At 28.5% G+C, this 21,961-nt stretch overlaps 1 protein-coding gene across 1 annotated transcript; it reads right to left on the bottom strand.

The window, feature by feature from the left end:
• Window positions 1–4,004: 4,004 nt before the first annotated feature.
• LOC103864383 (transcription factor bHLH19) lies at window positions 4,005–19,562 on the bottom strand. The gene is made up of 3 exons (XM_033289502.1): window positions 16,275–19,562; window positions 15,711–16,130; window positions 4,005–15,572 (listed from the first exon to the last, which is right to left on the bottom strand). Exons 1-3 carry the CDS (start codon window positions 16,713–16,715, stop codon window positions 15,504–15,506), a joined length of 930 nt encoding a protein of 309 aa, XP_033145393.1. The 5' UTR covers window positions 16,716–19,562; the 3' UTR covers window positions 4,005–15,503.
• Window positions 19,563–21,961: the final 2,399 nt, after the last annotated feature.

The following is a 21,961-nucleotide window of genomic DNA, read 5'->3' as shown; positions in this document are numbered from 1 at the left end:
TTTGCTCATATATTTTTTATCATTTGTATGTGTTATAGCAAAAAATTTAAATTACTGATAACAAATTTTCACTGTGAAATTAATAGTTTAAGTGATTTATAATATTTTTAAAATTAAGTTGTCAATATTTTTCAAATTATTTATCAAAAAAAATTGTTCACAGTAAATTTCAAAATTAAGATATTTATATATTTTTTATATGGTCATATAATTTAATTTAAAATGATATATATATATATATATTTAATTTTAATTTTAATACTTATTAAATGAGACTTTCAACTTATATGATTTTTTAATTATTTGTATCAAGTCATAACAAAAAATTTAAACCATGGATCACAAAATTTGAATGTGAAATTTTTAACAATTTTAGTACTCCCTCTGTTCCTTAATATTACATATTCTAGAAAAAAGATTGTTTAAAAAAGATTTATTTTTTACATTTTCAAGACATATTTAATTAACTAATTGTAAATTTCAAAAAACTTAATTGCACTTACTGAATTTTTTATTGGGTTAAAATTATGGAACAAAGATAAACACAAAAAATTATGCAAATATAATTTGTTTTATTAAAATGTGTAAAAAAACTAGAATATGTAACATTAAGAATCAGAGGGAGTAATTTATAATCGTTTTAAAAAATTCAAAATATAACATACAAATAAAATTTTTAATTTTTATTATATGGTTACTATGGTTTTTTAATTTATTTTAATAGTTTAAAATTAAACAAATATAATATAAGACACCCTTATTTTATCAAATCTTTATTATTCAAAATCATTAATTGGCATATATACTTTAGCCACATTAGTAATTCCGTAATTTTATTTAAAGAAATAATAAAGCACATTAATAATGTATTTATGGTTAGTTTAATAAAAAGTTTATTATATATTTAGATGGACCAACCTATTTTTTTAAGGATTCTAAGAATCATTTTAATGATGACATATATCTACAAAAAAATGTTGTAATGCTTCTCAAATAATATATAGGGGATACTATATAGTCAGACTCTAAATACTAACCCAACATTTAGTATAGGGTTTTTTCTTTAAATACGATAAATTAATAAAAAATCATGATTCGGTGATAAAAACAAACGAATGAATCTGATTTTCTTTTTACATTTCTGCGGGACAAATTTTCCTTACACTCGTGGATCATGTTTTTCCTTGGACACTATCCTCGTGGATCATGTGACAAGACAAGTTCTGGCATCTTCATTTTATTTAAATAAAGTCAGATTTTTATTTTACAAACTGATCACGTATAAAAGTCAAAATTAGTTCAGCTTTACTCTCCTTATTATCACTCTTCTGTCGGGGGTTCGCTCAAGCTTCTAATCAGTGCTTGTTTTAAGGTTATTTCTAACCCAACAACACGTTATTTTGTGTAATTTTTACACCAACAATTTCTAATCAAACTCTAAAAATCACACTAAAACCTATAGTACCGTTACAAATTTAGTGTAATGGTATTTACGATGTTAAATACTATGCACTTAGTTTACAAATAAAATATTAGTTAGATAAAAATAAGTGACAAAATAATTACATATAAAATTAATTTTATTTAGAAATTTTTACTGAATATTTTTTTAAGTATTATAACTAAATTTCTAAAAAAGTATTTTGAAAAGTATATTCATATAAAATATCAAACTCTTTAGCTATTAAAATACGGAAAAACGCGAGATTGTACATACAATTTACAGTGTTTGTCCTCTCATTAGAACATTTTCAACCTATAATACTATTTTGTAAAAGATATACATAATTTTTTTAACATATGTCCATAAAATTATTGAACCAACTCAACTTCAAATATACTCGGTTTTCCATCAAAATGCTTTATTCCGGGTGTGATTGATGACAGTTGTAGATGCTGTCCACAGTTCTATTTATTTCTACGCACTAAATTTATAGCAATCAAATTTTATTAACTTTTTAAAATCCACAGATTTTAAATTAGTTCACGTCTCTACAAGTGCTTTCTACAGCCAAATATCTAGAACATATTTTTATGAGCTTTCCACAATAAATATACATTCACTTAAGTTTCATTCAACTAGCATTTTATAAACAATAAAACCATATATTCAAACTTATATGATTACTTTTTAAATAATGAAACCCTTGTGTACTACTAATATTCTTTAAAAAATTATTATAGCTTATCATTTGGAACTATTTGGAATTATATTTTTATTTCTTCAATAAAATAAATATATTTTTATACGTTTTTATTTTTTAAAATCACATCTAATATATGTATACTATACTAATCTACAATCAAATTAATTATTATTTTGTTTTTTTTTACTTTTAAATTGCAGTCAAAATTTTATAGTCAAAAATTTGCATCGATAAAATCTACAGTCGGAAGCAGAAAATCTACAATACAAATCAAACCCGAATGTTCTAATCTTTCTATTTTCTTACCTTTGTATTTCATCTTCTCTAAGTTTGTAACTTCTATGAGGTGGAAAAAGTAAAGCCGGTTTAGTTGGCAGAACAAATAGTTCAGTATCCTATGATCCATTAAAAAAAGGAAAATTCTGAACAACCATTTTTATAAATACTTTAAAATTGTGATAAAAATGTTATCCATTTATGAATGTTTAAGAATTATTTATAAATACATGTTCACTCTCTAAATACCAAATCTTAAACAATAATCACTAAATTCAAAACTCAGATGTAATAATATTTTGATTGAGTGTATTTTGAAGATTGGTATCCAATTTTTGATATTTAAAACAATTTCTCTGAAAAGGAGTCTATTTTCTTTTCAATTTAGATTGTTTTAAGAAACAGATTTAAATAAATTTTTATAACAAAACTGTTTATACATGCATAATTATTTAACTGAAACTGATAATATATTTTATAAATAAATCTTTTACAGATTCTCACATAAAATAGGTTAACAAATATATTAATTTTTTGAAAAGGAAAACAAAACTCTCACTAAAAAAGTTTTTCTAAAAAGTTTAGCCCAAAGGCCCGAAAACTTTCGAACCAACGTTGAAAAAAAGATGTTAAATAAAGAAGAATTTTTCTTTTTTTTCTTTTAAGTGAAAATTAGTTTAGAACTAATCGGATGTAAACATGCATAAATCATAATGTATTAACGAATTAACCTAAGTTTGCACATATTCAGGTAATAAAAATATCCACTCCTTTAGATGATAGTACTCCTCTTATAAAACTATTTTAGATTTTATTTTCAAAAAACTATTTAGATTTTATTTCATTTATTAAACTCTCATATGCTCAGTCTGCACTCCTCATGTTACCACACGTGACACATGTTAGTATTATTATTGTCTAGATTAAATGCTAAGATTCATGATATCAAATAAATGAACGGACAATATGTCAATATCGAATGAATGAATAATTGAATTAGCAAAAGATATCATTATCTTCGGAATCCAATTCATTTTTGAATTTCATCAGGTCCACGTATCGTACGTGTCCACTATGACTCTTTAGTTTATTGTTCTTGTTTTACCATGTGTTAATGCATAAAGTAACTGTACGTGAAAATCGAAACAGTTTAAAATTGTGGAGTGATACACATTAGGCACGTACATATACGCCTGGAAGCAATATAATTAAAGTTTATTATTAAAAAAAAAGATATTATTGAGCCATCGCCAATCTGTACATGACGCATTAATTTAGTTCCGAAATCATAGCCACATTCCACACTAATTAATTAATTTAGTTGTATTCATATTTTTAGCGAGAACAGATAATTCAAAGGGAGAGTTAGCAAAGTACCCCTATTTGAAGTCCATATTAAATACTTACCAAAAAGTTGATACAAAGACAATTTACTTTACCATTTTACTTTCAATTATTTGACCATAATAATCTTCTAATGTTTTTTTCCTTCCTCGCATTTTCTTTCTCTCTTATCTGACACTCTTTTTCCTTCCTAACACTCTTTTTTCTTTCTCTGCAATTTTGTCTCTACTGTTGACATTTTTTTTTCTTGTCTCCATTTTTTCTATTTCTTATCATTTCTTTTTTTTCTATATTCTTCTATTTTATGCTATTTTTATCCGTAAAAATATTTCATTTTCTCTTCTTTGTCACAATATAACTGATTTTTAAATTTAATCAATTTGATAAATAATTGAAACTTTTATAATATTATTTATTAAATGCTAACACTTCTGTTAACATCTACAAATATTTGTTAACAGCTAACACCTCTGTTAACATCTCTGGTATATGTATTGTTAACGGCTAACACCTATGTTCGCATCTACAATATTTTTCAATTGATACATCAAATATTAACAATCGACAAATAATGATTATTGACTGCTGCCCATAATGCCTTACTTGTTAATTTAAATTTTAGTAGCTAACATATGTGTTACATGATAACAAATATATTAGATTTATAGCCAATATTGCATTATAAAAACTGTTATTACATTATTGATTTGTTTAACGCATTACAAATAATATTTATATTAATAATCAAATAAGAACCAATAAAATTAAAGATTCAAAGCCACATATGAAATAAATAATGAACATTAAAATTAACTTGGATGTAGAATGATAGAGTTTTGTATAATAATTAGAGAACGGAGTTAGAAACATCACATATGTTTTGAGGGATAAAAAAAATCAAAAGATAAGATGGCGAAAAGTAGGAGAAAATATGAAAGAAAGAAAACTAGTAGAGAATAGGTAGGAGAAAGGAGAGATGACTGACACATCCACATACATGTTTTTTTTTTTTTTTTGACGTCACACATCCACATACATGTCTAGAGAGCTAAAATGGTCATAAAAATATTTATGTCAAATCAAGGATAAGTGGTTAATTAAGGCCTCCCATATAGGCACTTATGCCAATTATCTCTAATTCCAATTATCTCTAATTCAAAACTAAAATCTTGGCTCGCTTCTAAAATAATCCATAGAGTTAGTTGAAAGAATCAAATATTTTTGACATTTTAGAATATCTTGGCGGAATTCAATTTTACCACAAGTTTAATAGAAATTTTCAAAACAAATTTAAACAACAATTTTCATAAATTTAGTTTTCTAAATTATTTATAAAATTTTTAGTATAATATATAAAATATTTATAGAAATTTATAAGACCAACTCAATCCATAAATACTATTCCTTCCGTTTCAGTTTAAGTGTCGTTGTAGAGTAAAAATTTAGTTTAAAATAAAAGTCGTTTTATAATTTTAATACATATTTATTGATCTTTTATTTCAATTTTTTTATTAGTTGAAATGTGGTTAGGTGTATTGGTAGTGATGTTTTTATTTTGAAAATATGCAAAATTAAATGTTTTATTAATATGTGTGTCCAAGTCTAAAACGAAAATTAAAATGAAACGAAGAAGTAAACCCTAAAAGCTAATCATAAAATATAAATGTAAAAGTATTTCTAATTAATGTATTTTTGAAAAATGATAACAAACTTAGGATATTTTAAGCAATTTTTCATTTTTGGGAAATTTTAATTTTAATACATGTTTGATATCACTTTCAAATTTACTCTTAAATAAATTCCATTTTCAAAAATATTTTAAATTTGTGATAAAAAAATTAAATTAAATTTTCTAAATCACTTAAAAATTTAACAATAATTTATAAAATATTTATAAAAAATTATAAACTCAGTTTTGCTCTCTAAATACTAGACCCCATACAATGATCAATTAACCCTAAGCGGCTAAACCCAAGTGACAAAATATTTTTATTAAATGTATTTTGAAAAATGATAGACAACTTAGGATATTTTAAGCAATTTCCATAAAACAATACACACTTATGTTTTACAAATAAATTAATCTTATAGGGATTTCTTTCAAAATTGATCTACAATTTGCAGTCAAGACACAAAACTAAAATCTTCTTATTGTTTGCCATATATATCCCATGATTTAAAATAATTTACAAAATATAATTACTTGTACTCACATTCCATTTTCATCACTTATATATAATTTACAAAATATAATTACTTGTACAAAATAGGCATTTCAACTGATTTAAAAAATAAAAATAAACAGTTTAAATAGCTAAAATAATAAATGTTAAAGATAAAAAAATATCTAGCCAATAAACTTATATATATATATTAGAATTTGTTTTTGTATTTCATCTAGTTGTGTGCTTGGTGTGAGTTCGTTCAACTCTATGGACGTTTCAACCAATTATTAAAACGTTTACACGACCAAAATTAACTATTTCCAGATGAGGTGAAAGCAAAACATATTGAAATTTCGTATGGTGATTGTAAACCAGTAAACAAAACTAATAAACTTTTGAAAGATTACCAAGTGATGGTAGTATAGTGGTAATTTCTTGGATTTTATTGTGTATCTATATCAATTCTAAGTTTGATTTTTCATGGGAATTAAATTACTACTATTTGGCCATTCTGAGCTTGAGTTTCAGTCCAGTGGTTAACATGGTATACTGTAACAGACGATTAGTCCATTTTCTGACATTAGTCGAAAAATATTCTAAACTTGGATCATACATTGTGATACATTTTTGGGATAGTCTACTCTATAACATTAAGGTGTTTTTCATGGAGCCGACTGGATCAACCGATAGAACTTATCAAAAATATTGTTTTAAAAAATTGAAACATTGTTTGCTACATGTGATAAAATCTACATATTAGGTGTGAAGCTCGTTAGCCGTAGAAAACACATTAGCCTTGAACGTTCGGTGACGTCACAAAAATATGTTTATTAGAATATTATTAAAGGATTAAGACTACTTACAATTTTTACAAAAAGGAGTACGTACACAATTGCTCTAATAAATGGTCAGAAATGCATTTTTGCTTAAATAATTTAATGTCCTTGGCAAACAACGATTGATTGTTTTAAAAGTTATCAGTGACGATGACAATAGAAGGTGACTGTGACCACGTGATAGAGTAAACACGTGATATATGTGAGGTTTAATTGATAACTTGGTTTTAGATTGAGTTGTCGTGAGTAGGATTGAGTATTTTATTCGGTAATTTTGATTCGATTTATTATTCGATCTAAAAAAATCTAGATGTCCGTATAAATTCAGAATAAAGAAAATGTTGAAAAATTATTATCCATTAAAAACAAAATAAATCACAAATACTAAAAATTTAAAATTGGATATCGGTTCCACTCCGGCTTTTATACAAATAAATGTATATCTACAATTAAATATATAATATAAAATGTATAATATTATGTAATTATTATTTAACATATAATGCTTTTTTGACCTAAAATTAGGTATAAAAAGTATTTATAGAAATCTATAAACCAGTTGGGTTAATCCAACAAACCTGAATTAATCTATAAAAAGTTAGATTTCTTCGTCTGTAACGATTTGCTAAAGTCGCTACAGCTTGGTCGCTAAAACACTTAAATTTTTCAAAGAGTATTCAAGTAGCGACGTGCTTTAGTCGCTACGTACGTCTCTACAGCCATACTGCAAACTCCCTAACGACCAGCTGAAGTCGCTATGACTTGGTCGCTAGGACACTTAGTCTAGAAAATTATCTACACTTCAATCTTTGATATCTTTTTCGCGGCAGAATTGATATACCTCCCATAAATCGATCATAACTCTTCCAATAATGTTTCAAATGAATTGAAACCACCTCCATTGGAAAGCCAACTTGATTTTCCATGTCGTCCCAAAAGATAAGTTAAAAAAGATATCACTAAGACCTCTATCCATGTTTATCTTTCAATCTTTTGACTCATAACCCCTTAAATGCCTTCAAATTCACCAACAAGTATTTTCAACACCTGATATAAACATATGCAATACAACGCAACCTAAATATGCCTAAATGATGATATATATGATCAATATGTACATAAATATGATCGTTAGAATCATGCAAATTCATAAGATATTAGTGACTTTTAACAGTAAATGAGCTAAGTGCCTATTTACCAGTTACATTAGCTAAAAGTTAAAGCTAATACAATTCAGTAAAAATATTGTAGACAGTAGATTACTTAATAGTTGTGTTTTGAATATTAACATATGAGTATGCTGAACCTAGGTTTTGTACTCGTTAACAATTAAAAACCGGTTGAAAATTCAATCAATATATAAATATATTTGTAAAATAACTGAGACGATTGTATATCCAATTTGATAAGCTGAAACTTTATATTTTTTGACAAAGGGTTTGATTAGCTGAAACTTTCATAGATAGATTCCAGTTCCACCGTCTATATTTTATATCATCATTCAAACGTAAAATAAAATTGAAGACCTTAGTTTTCGATACTAAAATAACACTTCTAAATGCTTGACTTTTTCAATTGGCCGAAGAATAAACTAAATAGTCTCCTCTCTTTTTTCTTCTATATTTCACCAGATCTTAAATAAAGTGGCAGACAGAAAGAGGTCAAGTTGGTTTTGACTTTTGATAACTCGAAAATAATTTCTAACTCTACTTCGTTTTTAATTTTTGTTTTACTTTGAACTAAATTTTATTCCAATCTTCTTTTATTTTCTACTTCAAAATAAAACAATGAACAATGTTACTTCAAATTTAGAGATATATTTATAAACTTTTTAAACTGTAAATTATTTCTCAATTTTTACTTATTTTTATTTTTTCTAAAATAAATTATATACATTAATATTAACCGATTAATTTTCAAATTTTAATTATTATTTTTATTCAATCAAAATTGTATATCTAAGAGCATATGAACATTTATTTTTAAGAACTTTTAACTCATTTAAAAAGAATCCAAAATAAATAAGCTCATTTTCTACTTCTAAACATTTTTATTAATCACTCATATAAAAACTATATATATATGGTGTTTTTCTACAAATTACGATGTTTTGTGTTTGTTATTTCATGTTATGTAATAAATTTATTATATGATAATATTTAATTATATTAAATAATAATTTTGTTGGATTATTGTAAAAACAAAATAACTATGTAAAATTACTAAAAATCGGGTGCCTAGCCGCCTAGTCAGTAGGCGTCACTCATCCGCCTCGATTTATACCAAATCAGTCTAAAAAATCGGTTGTCCGATTTGTTTCCGCCTAGACTGTCTAGATTACCGCCTAACCGCCTAGACGACCGCCTAATCTATTTTTTTATTGTTATTTCTGTTCATTTTATTTTTTTATAATATTTTTATCTGTTTACATAATTTTAAATTGGATAAATATAATTTATATTCATAATTTTTATGAAATTACCCTATATTAAATTTATATATTCTATCTGTGTGTTTATACATTCCTAAACATGAAAATGTATTAATGTTATATACAATTAAAGATTAACATGTTTGATAACATATTAAACAATCTAAAAATTCTGCCGCGTATAATTTCCGTTTAGTCTCCGATTTTTTTTATAGGCGCTAGATCTAACCCGGCCGTCCGACTAGCGCCTAGTGCGTTCCCGAACAGGGAAAATTAGTAAACATGAAAAAATATAAAATGTTATAAATAATTAATAATTAATGATGAAGTGGGATGAAATATATTTAGAATATTTTTTGAAAAAAATAAAGTAAAATATTAAAGTAAATGTTTTAATTATTTATATATTTTGAAAAAAAATTAAATTTTGAAATAAAAATAAAGCCAGCCATTGGAGATGCTCTTGTAAACAAAGTTACAACTAGTTTTTTTATCATCCGTAGAACTAGTCTTCGACTCTTGGGTGTTTGGGTATCGTTCCAGTTGAAACTCTTTCTTTTTATGATTGTCTGATGCATTAAAAGTTTAAGTTATTTCCATTGGGTTCAGATCGGTTATAGTATTCATTATTCAATATAAAATCAGATGATTATTAAAAAATTGGATTTGGATCGGTACGATATTTTACCCGAATAATCAAACATGCATAATAAAGTATATAAAAATCAGAAACCCTGTATGATAAACACATTTATACAAACAAAAAAAACTAACGGAAAACATCCAAAATAAATTTTAAACATCTAGAGTAAATTTTAAAATTTGATTGAAAAGTGAAAAATTAAGGAAAAAGTACAAAACGTAACTCCAAATCATCTCCGCGATGTTTCTGTACCATCAAAACAAAAATATTATTAAAACCAACCAAACTATTAAAAAATGTGAAAACTAATGAAGAAAATCTAATGCAAAGAAAATCTAATATAGAAAATATAAGAAACAAAGCAACAAAGAGATATTGCTTAAAAGTCGAGTTCTAAAGTGATTAAGAATATGTCTATTAATAAAAGTTCATAAAAATATATGAGATTCGCTGATTCAGTCATCTCTTTGAATATAGTCTCAGACATTTTGGAATTCTTCATACTCCAACTCTCATTTATTCTAACATAATTCCTATCCTGCCATAATTCACTTCCCATGCCTTCAAATATTTGAAGGATGTTAGATGATTCTGATTGAGATCTTCTATGCTGTTGGAAATAAAAAAAAATCTTGTGACATTCATGAGACTTGAAATTATGAATTTATAATTTTCTTTTTGAGACTTTGTGCCTAATCTTTTCTCTTTTAGTTATTCATCTAGGGTCTACTGTTCACAGAAGGGGGGCAAGTTCTCACGGTGGTTTTTGAAAACTTCAATATATTTGTTATTAGGTTCTAAATGGTGACTATTAAAATGGAAATAGAAATGAATAAGAAAAAAAAAGTAGGAACAAAGTAAAAAGAATGAAAAGATATATTTATTATTTTTGTTCCGTATCAATTTTGATAAAAAATATTTTTGTTCTATAGTTTTTTAAAATTTGGGGAATGACAAGAACTTATACGCAGCAAATATTTTTTATAAATAGTGTAATTAATTCTAAAGAATGAGTAGGAATTGATTATTCCCCTTAGTTCTTTATGTTACCATTTAGATCTTTCAATTTTGTTTCCTTTCTCCTCACTAAGAATTGTAATTATGCCCCATTGTTTTTCTTGTTGGTGTAGACTAAAATTTTGATTTTTTCCTGTTATGGGTCTATGTAAGACGAAGGCTAAAGCCCAAATTATTACAATTTCGAATTTTGTTTCAAGACTATCTTTAATGGTTCAGTATATTTTTCATTTTAAAAATAAAATAATTATATAATAGAGTTGAGTTGAGTTATATTCTAATGGTACTCTATTTTAAATTGAAAAATAGAATGATGAACAAAAATCTATTTTAAATTGAAAAATAGAATGATGAACAAAAAAGTAACTTATTTTATATATAGAATAAACTTATTTTTTACTCTATTATAGATTGTAAAATATATATCATTGGTGCAATTTTACTCTAAACTCTATTTTAGAGTAGAAAATAAAGTAGAGTTGAAGATGCCATAACTCAATCAATCAGTTTAAAAACCAAAAACAAAGCTTTAACCAGTAATTCCATGCATATATTATTATTTTTATTAGATCAGTAAATTATTACGATTTCAGTAAGAGGCTAATATGGTTAAGCATTAATTGGGTCCAGCAACGTAAGAACAATGAGTATAATTACATTTCTGTTATTTTTATTATTTTATAAAATGATTTTAATCTCTACAACCCAAAAAATTAACTTAAACAAAATTAAATATTTTATATCCAAATATAAAATCAAACCGGTTTACAAATATAAGAAATAACTAAAACTAAGTATTTTAATTGTTACATACCTAACTTATATAGAAAAGATAATTTCACGATTTAAATAATGCACGGATGATAATCTAGTAGATCATTATAATGCATGTTCATATAATCGTAGTGTTGGACCATAAGATGTAAATAATGTAAAAAATTGTTGTAGTCAGTGTTAAGATATTCAATTAAACTGAAAGATAAATAATATTTTTGCAAAAGCATTTAATCTATTCTATTAAAATAGAAATATTACATGAGACTAAACTTTATCCTAAATTTTATTTTACGACTTTGTGCCATTAAAAAAATTATAGAAAAAGAGGATATTGTCAAATTATTTCTATTTCATCAAGTAATTAAATTTAACTAATTCATAATATCTCTACATAATTTTAATTAAATTTTAATATATACCTTGTTTGATTTTGTGATAAAATATTATAAAATATATTCATTTTATATCGTCAAATAATTAAACACACTTGTAAAAATGCTGAAATATAATTTTAATATATTTTTCCATATCATTAAATTCTAAAAATAATAAATATTATATTATTAAACTAAATTATAAACATACACTAATTATTTTTATAGATTCTCATGTTAAAATTAAGCAATTAGGCACATAAAATGGGAAATTTCAATTTTGCCACAACTTTGATAACACTTTTTCAAATTTACCTTTAAAGAATAACCATTTTCATAAATATCTTAAATTTATGATTAAAACTAAATTTAATTCTCCTAAGTCATTTATAAATGTTTCAGAATAATTTATAAAATATTTATACAAGTTTATAAATCCAATCCTACCCCATAAATACAAAACCTAAACAATCATACTATTAATTGAGAATACGTTTAAGTGAAAATATTATAATTTTATTGGATGCTTAACTTCATTATGTGACTAAGGATGACACACGATGTCCAATTCATATGTGACTTATCAACACACCTAGGATTAGCTTCTATAAATTTGTTGGCATGGCTAATGCGAGATTAGCTTCCCTAAATCCTTTTTAATTGCCTCTTTCTCAATCTCAGTTTGTGTTAATCTTGGTTATCCTAATCAAAACTCGCTAAGTTGTTATCCTATGATTTCAAATCGTAATTTCAAATCATAGTATTGAAAAGTTTGCGGTATAAATCTAAGTTACATTGTTGGTTTAAGTTACATATATACATGGTTTAGATATACAAAATTGTATTGGTGCTATTAATTTATGATTTCATGTTCTCATATGCTATTCGTTTATATACATACAATAATATATATTTTATGATGTTTAGGACTTAGAGTTTAAATATTCGTATTCCATACTGACAGGGTGTAATATTTAGGGTATGTAGTTTATGTTTCATGTGAAATGTATGAAACACGATATATTTTGTTGTTTAGATTTTTATAATATTATGGTATTTGGTTGATTAATAATCACTTATAATTTAATATTCAGTTTTGATATTGTTTCTAAAAACCACACTTACAGTATATTCAAACTACGAATTTGGTTTTGTAAAAGAAAATATTTCAATGTATATAACATAAATCGTTAGACATTCATTTAAATAACACATATTATGGTAGTTAAGATACTATTTTTACTGTCAACCTTTTAAACATGAAAATTACGATACACTTGAGAATATTCTTCGGTTAAAAAGTAGTAATGATCTTTTATACTAAATTTCAATTTTTTGCTCCTACAATATTTGTTTTATTTTAAACGGCTTAGATAATCAAATTGATGGTACAAAGTCGATTTAAATCATTGTTGAAAAATTACAACCACTGTGCATTTTAACTTATTTGACTTATGAAGGTATATAGAAAGTTCGAAAGTCTTCCGAAAGACATACGTATTCAAGAGCGCATTCACGCATAACGCCTAGAAGTTTTCTGCAGCTTAGCTTTACCAAACTTAGCACTTAGGAAGATTTATACTTTAGCGAACTTAATTAGCTTTAGACGCTTCTTCGACTTACTTTTTCTTTCCTCTACTTTACTTCGCTTTTAGACGAATTTTTATGAAACAATTTCCATCTCTTGTACCCAAAACTGCAAACAAACTAAAAATGATTTGTTCTCTTCCCGATTGATAAGTAAGCAGCCTTTCATAAGGCCTAGCTCTAATCACTAAAACTAGATGTGGTGTTTGTTATAAATTGTTAGGAACATATGTGGTGCCTGCATATGTCCGTCTTTTTCAATATGTTGTGTGTTTTGTGTGATTAAAACAAGAAACGTTGGTTCCTTACAAAATTACGTAAACAAATTTGATTGTGCATATTTCGACTCTAACACCATCTTCATAAATTCCTAAAAATTTATAAAATATCACATCTAGCTATTGAAGAATATTCATATATTATATAACTTAGATCAGAGTTTTGCATTATACATGCAACGATGAGATGTTCCGTTATATATTTTTTTACTCTCATCACTGATTCTTCTTCTCATTTTATGTAAACCATCTTGTCCAAAAAGTGTGTATTATCCAAGTTTCATGACATGACGCCAGCAGATTATTGTTTGGTAGTTTACTTGTTTGAGATCAATCAAATAACTTTTTTTTTCATTTTGAAATTGTGTTTCTTCCTACACTAAATTTCAAGTTTCAATGTATACAAATCAATGTATGGCCATTTATTTATTACTTCCTTTGTTTCATAATATAGACTGGATAACATAACTAAGGCAGTGAGTTAAGACTTCAGGGATTGAGGTAAACTGGAACAACACAGTTGAGAGTTAAGTGTCCTTGCCAAAGTGTGTGTTCGACAACCAAAAGACTGCTCAGAAATAAGAATTATTATGCTTAGTCAATTGCCGAACTGAACCGAGTCTGTGAGACTGAACAAATGGTAAAGAGACCGGATTGAGGAAATCAATAGCTGAGATCGAATCCATGTGTGATTACAATCACGTGTTCTGAATTCAATATCGAGGGAGCTTGAAAAACGGCAAGGTGATATTTTTTACTTTGTTTACTTTGTTAAGGCAATGAATTATAAAATTATATAGACTTATTTATGATCGGTTCAACTATATTTAGTCTATATATTAAATGATACTCCCTCCGTTTCATATTATTTGTCGTTTTAGAGTTAATTTTTTTTTTCATTTTAAGTGTCTGTTTTCAATGAAAAAATTAAGTTGATACTAAAATTAGTGTTAAGTTGATAACAATCACAACTTAAAATTACTCTTTATTTATCCCTCTTTGTTGATTAAGAAGTTTTAGATAAATTTCTTATTACATTTATTATAAAATAACTCTTTATTTATCCCTCTTTGTTGGTTTAATCAGTATGGTGATTAGTTGCAATGTAGTTTGATATTTAGTTGCAATGTAGTTTCATTAGTTGCAATGTAGTTTGATACAAAATATCCAAAAATAATGTGGAATAATTTTGTACAGCAAGTAAGCTGAACCTGAAACGTGTTGACGTCCCATATCCATTTATTTCCTTACCACTCAAACACCAAATCCTAGACAAAATTTTCTAACTTTGAGTTGACAACAAATGTCATGCAATTACTATTTAATACCTTCGAAGTAGTTTTGTTTTCTACTACTTTTGATTAACTTTATTTAATTAACAGACGGGTAAGAAAAATTCAACAACAAATCAACGGTAGTTGTCGAAAACAACCCCTTTAGTTTCACGCACTGAGGAAGACATAACTTCACCTACAACATACACCAAACACACGTGAACTGTACGTGTGAAATAAACTGTATAGTGAAAACATTATAGTATAAAACGGTATCAAATAGAGATAAAAGTATCGTTCTACAGCTGAACCATTGGTATAATGAACAGTCGGTTGATAAAACTTCAAAGGGGACTAAACCATTGAGAGTCTCAGGTTCCTTATAAGATCTTTAAGTGCACTCGCTGAAAAATCTTTCTCCATCTGAAATCAAATTAAGAATTATCAATATTTATTAGTATTTTATGCAAAAACCAATACAAATTATAAATGCAACAAAATATCCACTATGATACTCAATATATATCATTTACAAATGATAATTGTTATTTAATGGATCACCTGTGCAAGGACTGTGATATCAAGGGTAGAGTCTCCGAATGGCAATACAATACTATTTTCAATGCGCAACTGAAGATTCTCAATCGTGTTTAGTATGTTAAGCATGCACCCTTTGCTCTTCTCGCAGTGGATTCGGATTAGAACGTCCTTTTGAACTACTTTAGCCTCGATTTCTGGTAATAGTTGATCAAATTTCGCATGACATGAAGAAGAAGAAGAAGAAGAAGAAGAAGAAGAAGAAGAAGAAGAAGAAGAAGATGCTACGTAAGGTTCCTCATCGAAAAACATTTTAGATTTCTTCACAAGAATCATGGATTCCATTTCTCTTCTTGCTTCTTTCTCGTCCTTGAGCTTTCTTATTTGTTCTTGGAGTTGTTTCACACGTGAAATCGCGTCATCAAGAACTGTAATCTTGTCTGCCTGCAAAAAACAAGATGTTGAGTATTCTCAAAATCAATTGACAAAACATAATTCAAAAAATTTCACAGTTAAAAATTTAGTATACACGAAGTACAATATTTATCAATTATATTAACACTTAAAATATGCCACTAGATATAGTACCTTCTTAAGACCAGGAAGAAGTGCTGAGAGGGCAATGAATTTTTCGGAAAGCTTCTCACGACGCTTTCTCTCGGCCATAACATGTTCTTTTGCGAGAACCGGAGATCTTGTGGCAGAAGAACATGCTTTTCTTTTGCTTCCACAGCTAACCAATCGATCCATAATAATGTCTTCCTCAGCTGGAGAAGAAGAAACATTACTAGAGAAATCGAAAGAAATAACTCGTGATTTGTTGTTGATGTTCATCATCTCCTTCACCGCAGGCTTTGGCTTTTCTTTGAGGAAATCAAGATTCATTTGATGATCAAAACTAGATGAATAATGAGCTCTTTGTGTATGCATGCTTGCTTCAACCGGTGTTACATTCATTTCTTCGTGAATATTAAAGTCGAAATCGATGTTTTCGAGTGAGAAGTCAGTTGAGAAGAAGTCTGCATCCATGTCGGAATTGAGCAAGAACCGAAGTCAAGACAAGATTGTAAAGACAAATCGAGAGATGTGTTTGTTGTTTTTGTCCTAAAGGGTTTGTGAAAAGAAAGTGTTTTCAGGTGCTACTTTATATATTGACAACTAGACGCGGCATGGCTTTTCATTTTTCCACTACGTTACTACGTTGACCAGACAGATAATGCATAACACGTGATGTAACTGATCGAAATAAATTATACGCTATGATCGAATTTATAAGTAGTCATATTATTGCTCGCATAATTTGTTGGTTTCTAGAGGTCTGAGATATTTGCCGCGTCAACAAGTAAAGAAAAAACGGCGCCATAATTTTTTTAAAAAAATTATTGAATAAAAAACTATTAGAATTTAATAATAGATTTGATTTTTATCTTATTTTCATAAATACGAACACATGCATAACGCACGTATAGTGGATGATATTTTTTTTGGTAATCCAGATACTGGACGTGTTAAATATAAGGGGAGCTAGAATGCATACTTTATTAAGATTTAAGATTCTAAATTTTAGTTAATTTAAGAGGGGGCGGTGTCCATATGAACGGAATTGTAGAAACCAAAACCAAGTAAAATTAAGCAAGTTTAACCAAACAAGACTTTGTAACAAAAAAAAAGTGGTTTTACCACTAGAGTACTAGACCAACAGTTCGGTGGACCAAACATAACTTATAGCAAATTCATTAACGTTAAAGGAAACTAAGCCTAATAACCCAAAAAACACAAATTTATTAACTACTCAAAATCACCCCTTTTCTCCTATTTTGTCTTCATATCTCTCTCTATTCTTTCTAAACAAATCTAATTTCCTTTTTTGGTTATTTGGCAGATCCGTTTGCATTAATTTATCATCGTTTATGTACGGGAACTAGAAGATGTAAACTAAAAACTAATATGTCCAGGTCTGGGGTTCAAATCCCAGACTATGTAATTTCTTGCAGATTAGGTTTCAATTTCTGGAGCAAGCGATTTATTCAACAATTATGCGATTACGGAAGAAAGGTTTACAAGGGTTTCTCAACATGGTGCAAGTAAATCCAGTCAGACGTGATCTTCATAGGACGGCTTAAATGATGCAGTTAGGCGTAGATCCTCGTAAAGCAGGTAGTATTGTCGGTTATCGAATCATCTTTGTAATCTTTCTCATAATTGTAATATCTAAATAAATCTTTGACAAAAAAAAAACTAATATGTCCTTCATTTTAAGAAATTGATATTTTAAGTTTCTTGCAATTAAACAAGATTAATTTTGAGCTTTTTAACTTTTTAGTAGTTGATGCTAATAATGTAAACTTCAAACATTATTTTAATCGTTATGACTGATTTAAGAAAATGAATGAGAGCGCAAGAAACAACCACACGTGTTTACGTGATTTATTTACCGTTCGATTAGTTACGTGTACTGGTATATGATAAATATATTATTTTTGACACGAAATGAGAATATAACCCTAAAAGCTAAAGACCGAAATAGAAAACCTAAACTGAAACTGGGGTTAAACAAGACTCATGTGCTACCACAAATAATATGTGGACAGCCTTCATTGGCTCACTTAGAGAGGGAACTGATCGAGAAACTCAAGATATATCAACATTAGTTCAATAGGGCGATTACCGGTTGTAGAAAAATATTTAATGTTGATAATGAGTGTATGTATTGGAAAAGCATAAATAATTAACCATACATATTTTTTAGTTTTCTAACACCAGACGATTCTACGATTGATATTCTACATACTTTACGAAAATTTACGTCAAACTACACTATCAAGAATTTTCTTATGGAATTAATGTTTGACGATACTTCTTAAATCATGCTGAAAATCAGAGGAAGATCCACTAAAACTGAAGGAGGTCACATAACACCTTTAAAATAGGCAAATAAATAAAATTGTGTAGAGAATATTTAAAATAATCTATGACAGAAATGGTTGTTATGTACTTTTTGACATCCCATATCTCAGGGATCAATTCCCCATTGACACCATTCTTTCTTTGTTTTTGAAAATTATATATATATATGACCCTGATAAAGTAAATCTCTGGATCCGCCATTACTGGAAAAGAAATTATAATTATTTTTTCATTAATTTGTATAATTCACTTTCTGTAAAATTTAATTTGGTCATTTTAATCTTTAGAGACTATATTTATCTTTTTAATGAAACAATTTGGTCATTTTAATCTTTAGAGATTATTTTTTTAACAAATTTTTTTTAGGAATTTCTCTAAATTATTTATTCCTGAAAAAAGAAAAAAAATATTCCTAAGTTACGCATTTACCGCTCTATTTAATAACTTCATCAAACAATAGTAAAAAAAAAGAATAATATTTCTACCGATTTTTGTTAACTTTTTGTAGAGCTTTCCTATGCATTAAGATATTGTTAATTTAGTATGTATCATTTTTATACTAAACATTTTCATGAGTAATTCACTATACTAATTTTTTAATTAACGTTTATTAAAGTTCGTATTTTATTATTTTATCCATAGCTATTAAAATACATAGAAAGCTAAAATCTATCTTTACAACTAACAAACAGTAAAAAAAAAATCTTTTTTAAAAAGAGAAAGTTGTGCACAAAAAAAAAAGGTTTACGTCCTACAAAGTCTTACGAATCGCTAACGCGCACTTATTGCCTATTGAGCTTTCTTTGTGTGCTATCAGCACGTGTTTTTGGTGTTGTTTTGTGGAGTCTATGGAGCTTCAATAATATTTCCTACTCGGAAACAACACAGACCAAGAAAAAGTCCCTAAGGCTTGAATCTTTCACTCGGTCCTTCCGTCCACCTAACAACAACTCAATTATTATTTTTGGGAAAAGTTTATCTTTTAACTACTACTTCTGTTAGTTGAGCTCAAGCTCATCAGAGAAGAAGCTCAAAATAGAAATATCTTTCTGTTCTTTTCATTAATGATTCAACGTTTACAATATATAGTATTGAAACCCGGTTTATACATGTACCGAATACAATCTATATTGAACCAACATTAAACCAAACTGAATCAACGCTCATATATTAATATTCCCCCTCAAGATGGCGAGTATAGTGAATGGAGAGACATCTTGCCAATGAGTGCGTTGAACTGAGTAGGAAAGATAGGTTTGGTGAAAACGTCAGCTAGTTGACTAGCAGTGCCAACGTGAAGCGTCTTGATCAAGCCACTGCAAATCCTGTCACGAACTTGGTGACAATCCAGTTCAACATGTTTTGTTCTCTCATGAAAAACCGGATTATTAGCAATGTGAATGGCAGCTGTTGAATCACAAAAGAAAGCAATGGGCTTATCTTGAGGTGCCTGCAACTCACGACAAAGATTAGCAATCCAGACCACTTCTTTAACCGCAACAGACATTGCTCTATACTCAGACTCTGCTGAAGAATGAGAAGCCACATCTTGCTTCTTTGATTTCCAAGCAATAAGAGCTGTACCAAGGAACATACAAAAGCCAGAAGTAGACCTTCGTGTATCAAGACAAGAACCCCAGTCAGCATCAGTATAAGTCTTCAGTGTCAAATCAGATTCTGCAGAGTAGAATAAACCAAGACCAATAGTCCCTTTAAGGTAATGTAAAACTCTGTAGGCAGCCTTGAGATGAAGGCTCTGTGGTGCGGAAGCAAATTGACACAATTTATTCACTGCGAAGGTGATATCCGGACGTGTAATAGTAAGATACATTAGCCGTCCAACCATTCTGCGATACACAGTAGGATCATCCAAGATTGGTTGATCTTTATCAGAGAAAAGTTTGACATTAGGATCCATCGGAACAGAAGCCGGCTTGCAAGCCATTAAACCAGTTTCTTCTAATAACTCCAGGATGTATTTGCGCTGACAAATAGAAATCCCTTTACTAGATCTGGCAATTTCCAAACCAAGAAAAAACTTCAAAGAACCAAGATCCCTTAGCTTAAACACTTCTCTGAGATTAGCTTTTAGTTGTTCTACTTCAGTATCATCATTGCTGGCAATGACAATATCATCAACATACACCAAAACGGCCACATATTTTCCATCAAAATTCTTGATGAATAATGTGTGATCAGTCTGTGACTTAGCAAAACCCATAGAGATAAGAGTAGAGCTAAACTTGAAAAACCATTGCCTAGAAGCTTGCTTGAGACCATATAAGGATTTTTGTAACTTACAAACCGCATTTGGAGGCAATGTTTCCCCCTGTTTTGGTGTATATCCTGGAGGAAGCTTCATGTAAATTTCTTCGTGTAAATCTCCATTGAGAAACGCATTCGAGATATCAAGTTGTGTGAGACTCCAGTTCTTAGCAGCAGAGACAGCCAAGAGTGTCTTCACAGTAGTCATTTTCGCAACGGGTGAGAATGTATCAACAAAGTCTACTCCCTCTTGTTGAGTATACCCTTTGGCGACTAATCTCGCTTTATAGCGTTCTAAAGAGCCATCAGCATTCAACTTCACCTTATATACCCACTTGCAACCAATAGCATGCTTTCCAGGTGGTAAAGAAACAATCTTCCAAGTATCTGTGCTTTCGAGTGCTAGTAGCTCTTCATTCATCGCCTTGAGCCATTCATCGAACCTTTTAGCTTGTGTGAAGGACGCAGGCTCAATGTGTTTAGATAAAGCACATATATAGTTTTCATACCCTTCAGAGAGCTTGGCAAATGATATATAAGAAGCAAGAGGATAAGGAACATCAGTAGCAGTAAGATGACAATAATACTCACTAAGATGTTCAGGTGGTTTGCTGACTCGCTTTGATTTGTCACGTGAAGGAAGAATAGAATCCCCTGTAGGGAAATCAGACGATGCTGCTGGATGAGACTTCTCAGGAAACATATTCATCCAATCAGTATTTAAGAAATCCTCTGAGTAAAGCGGCTTCTCCTCAGCATAAGGAAATATATCTTCATGGAACGTCACATTCCTGGATATATGAACTCTGTTACTCTCAAGATCAAGGAGTTTATAGCCCTTGTAACCAGAGGGATAACCAAGAAAAACACAGGGTCTTGAGCGTGGCTGAAACTTATGTCGTCCTTTAGATGAAGTGGACATATATGCTAAACAACCAAACACCCTGAGATCAGAATAAACGACTTTCTTTGACGTCAATAACTCGAAAGGAGTCTTGTTCTTGAGACGAGGAGTAGGAAGACGGTTGATCAGAAAGACCGCAGTCAAAACACAATCTCCCCAATGATCCAAAGGAACTTGTGACTGAAACATCAATGACCGA

Source organism: Brassica rapa, chromosome A04, assembly GCF_000309985.2.
Source record: "Brassica rapa cultivar Chiifu-401-42 chromosome A04, CAAS_Brap_v3.01, whole genome shotgun sequence".
Taxonomy (NCBI): Eukaryota; Viridiplantae; Streptophyta; class Magnoliopsida; order Brassicales; family Brassicaceae; genus Brassica; species Brassica rapa.
Note: the sequence above shows the minus strand (reverse complement) of the source record. Positions and strands in the feature narration are given on the sequence as shown.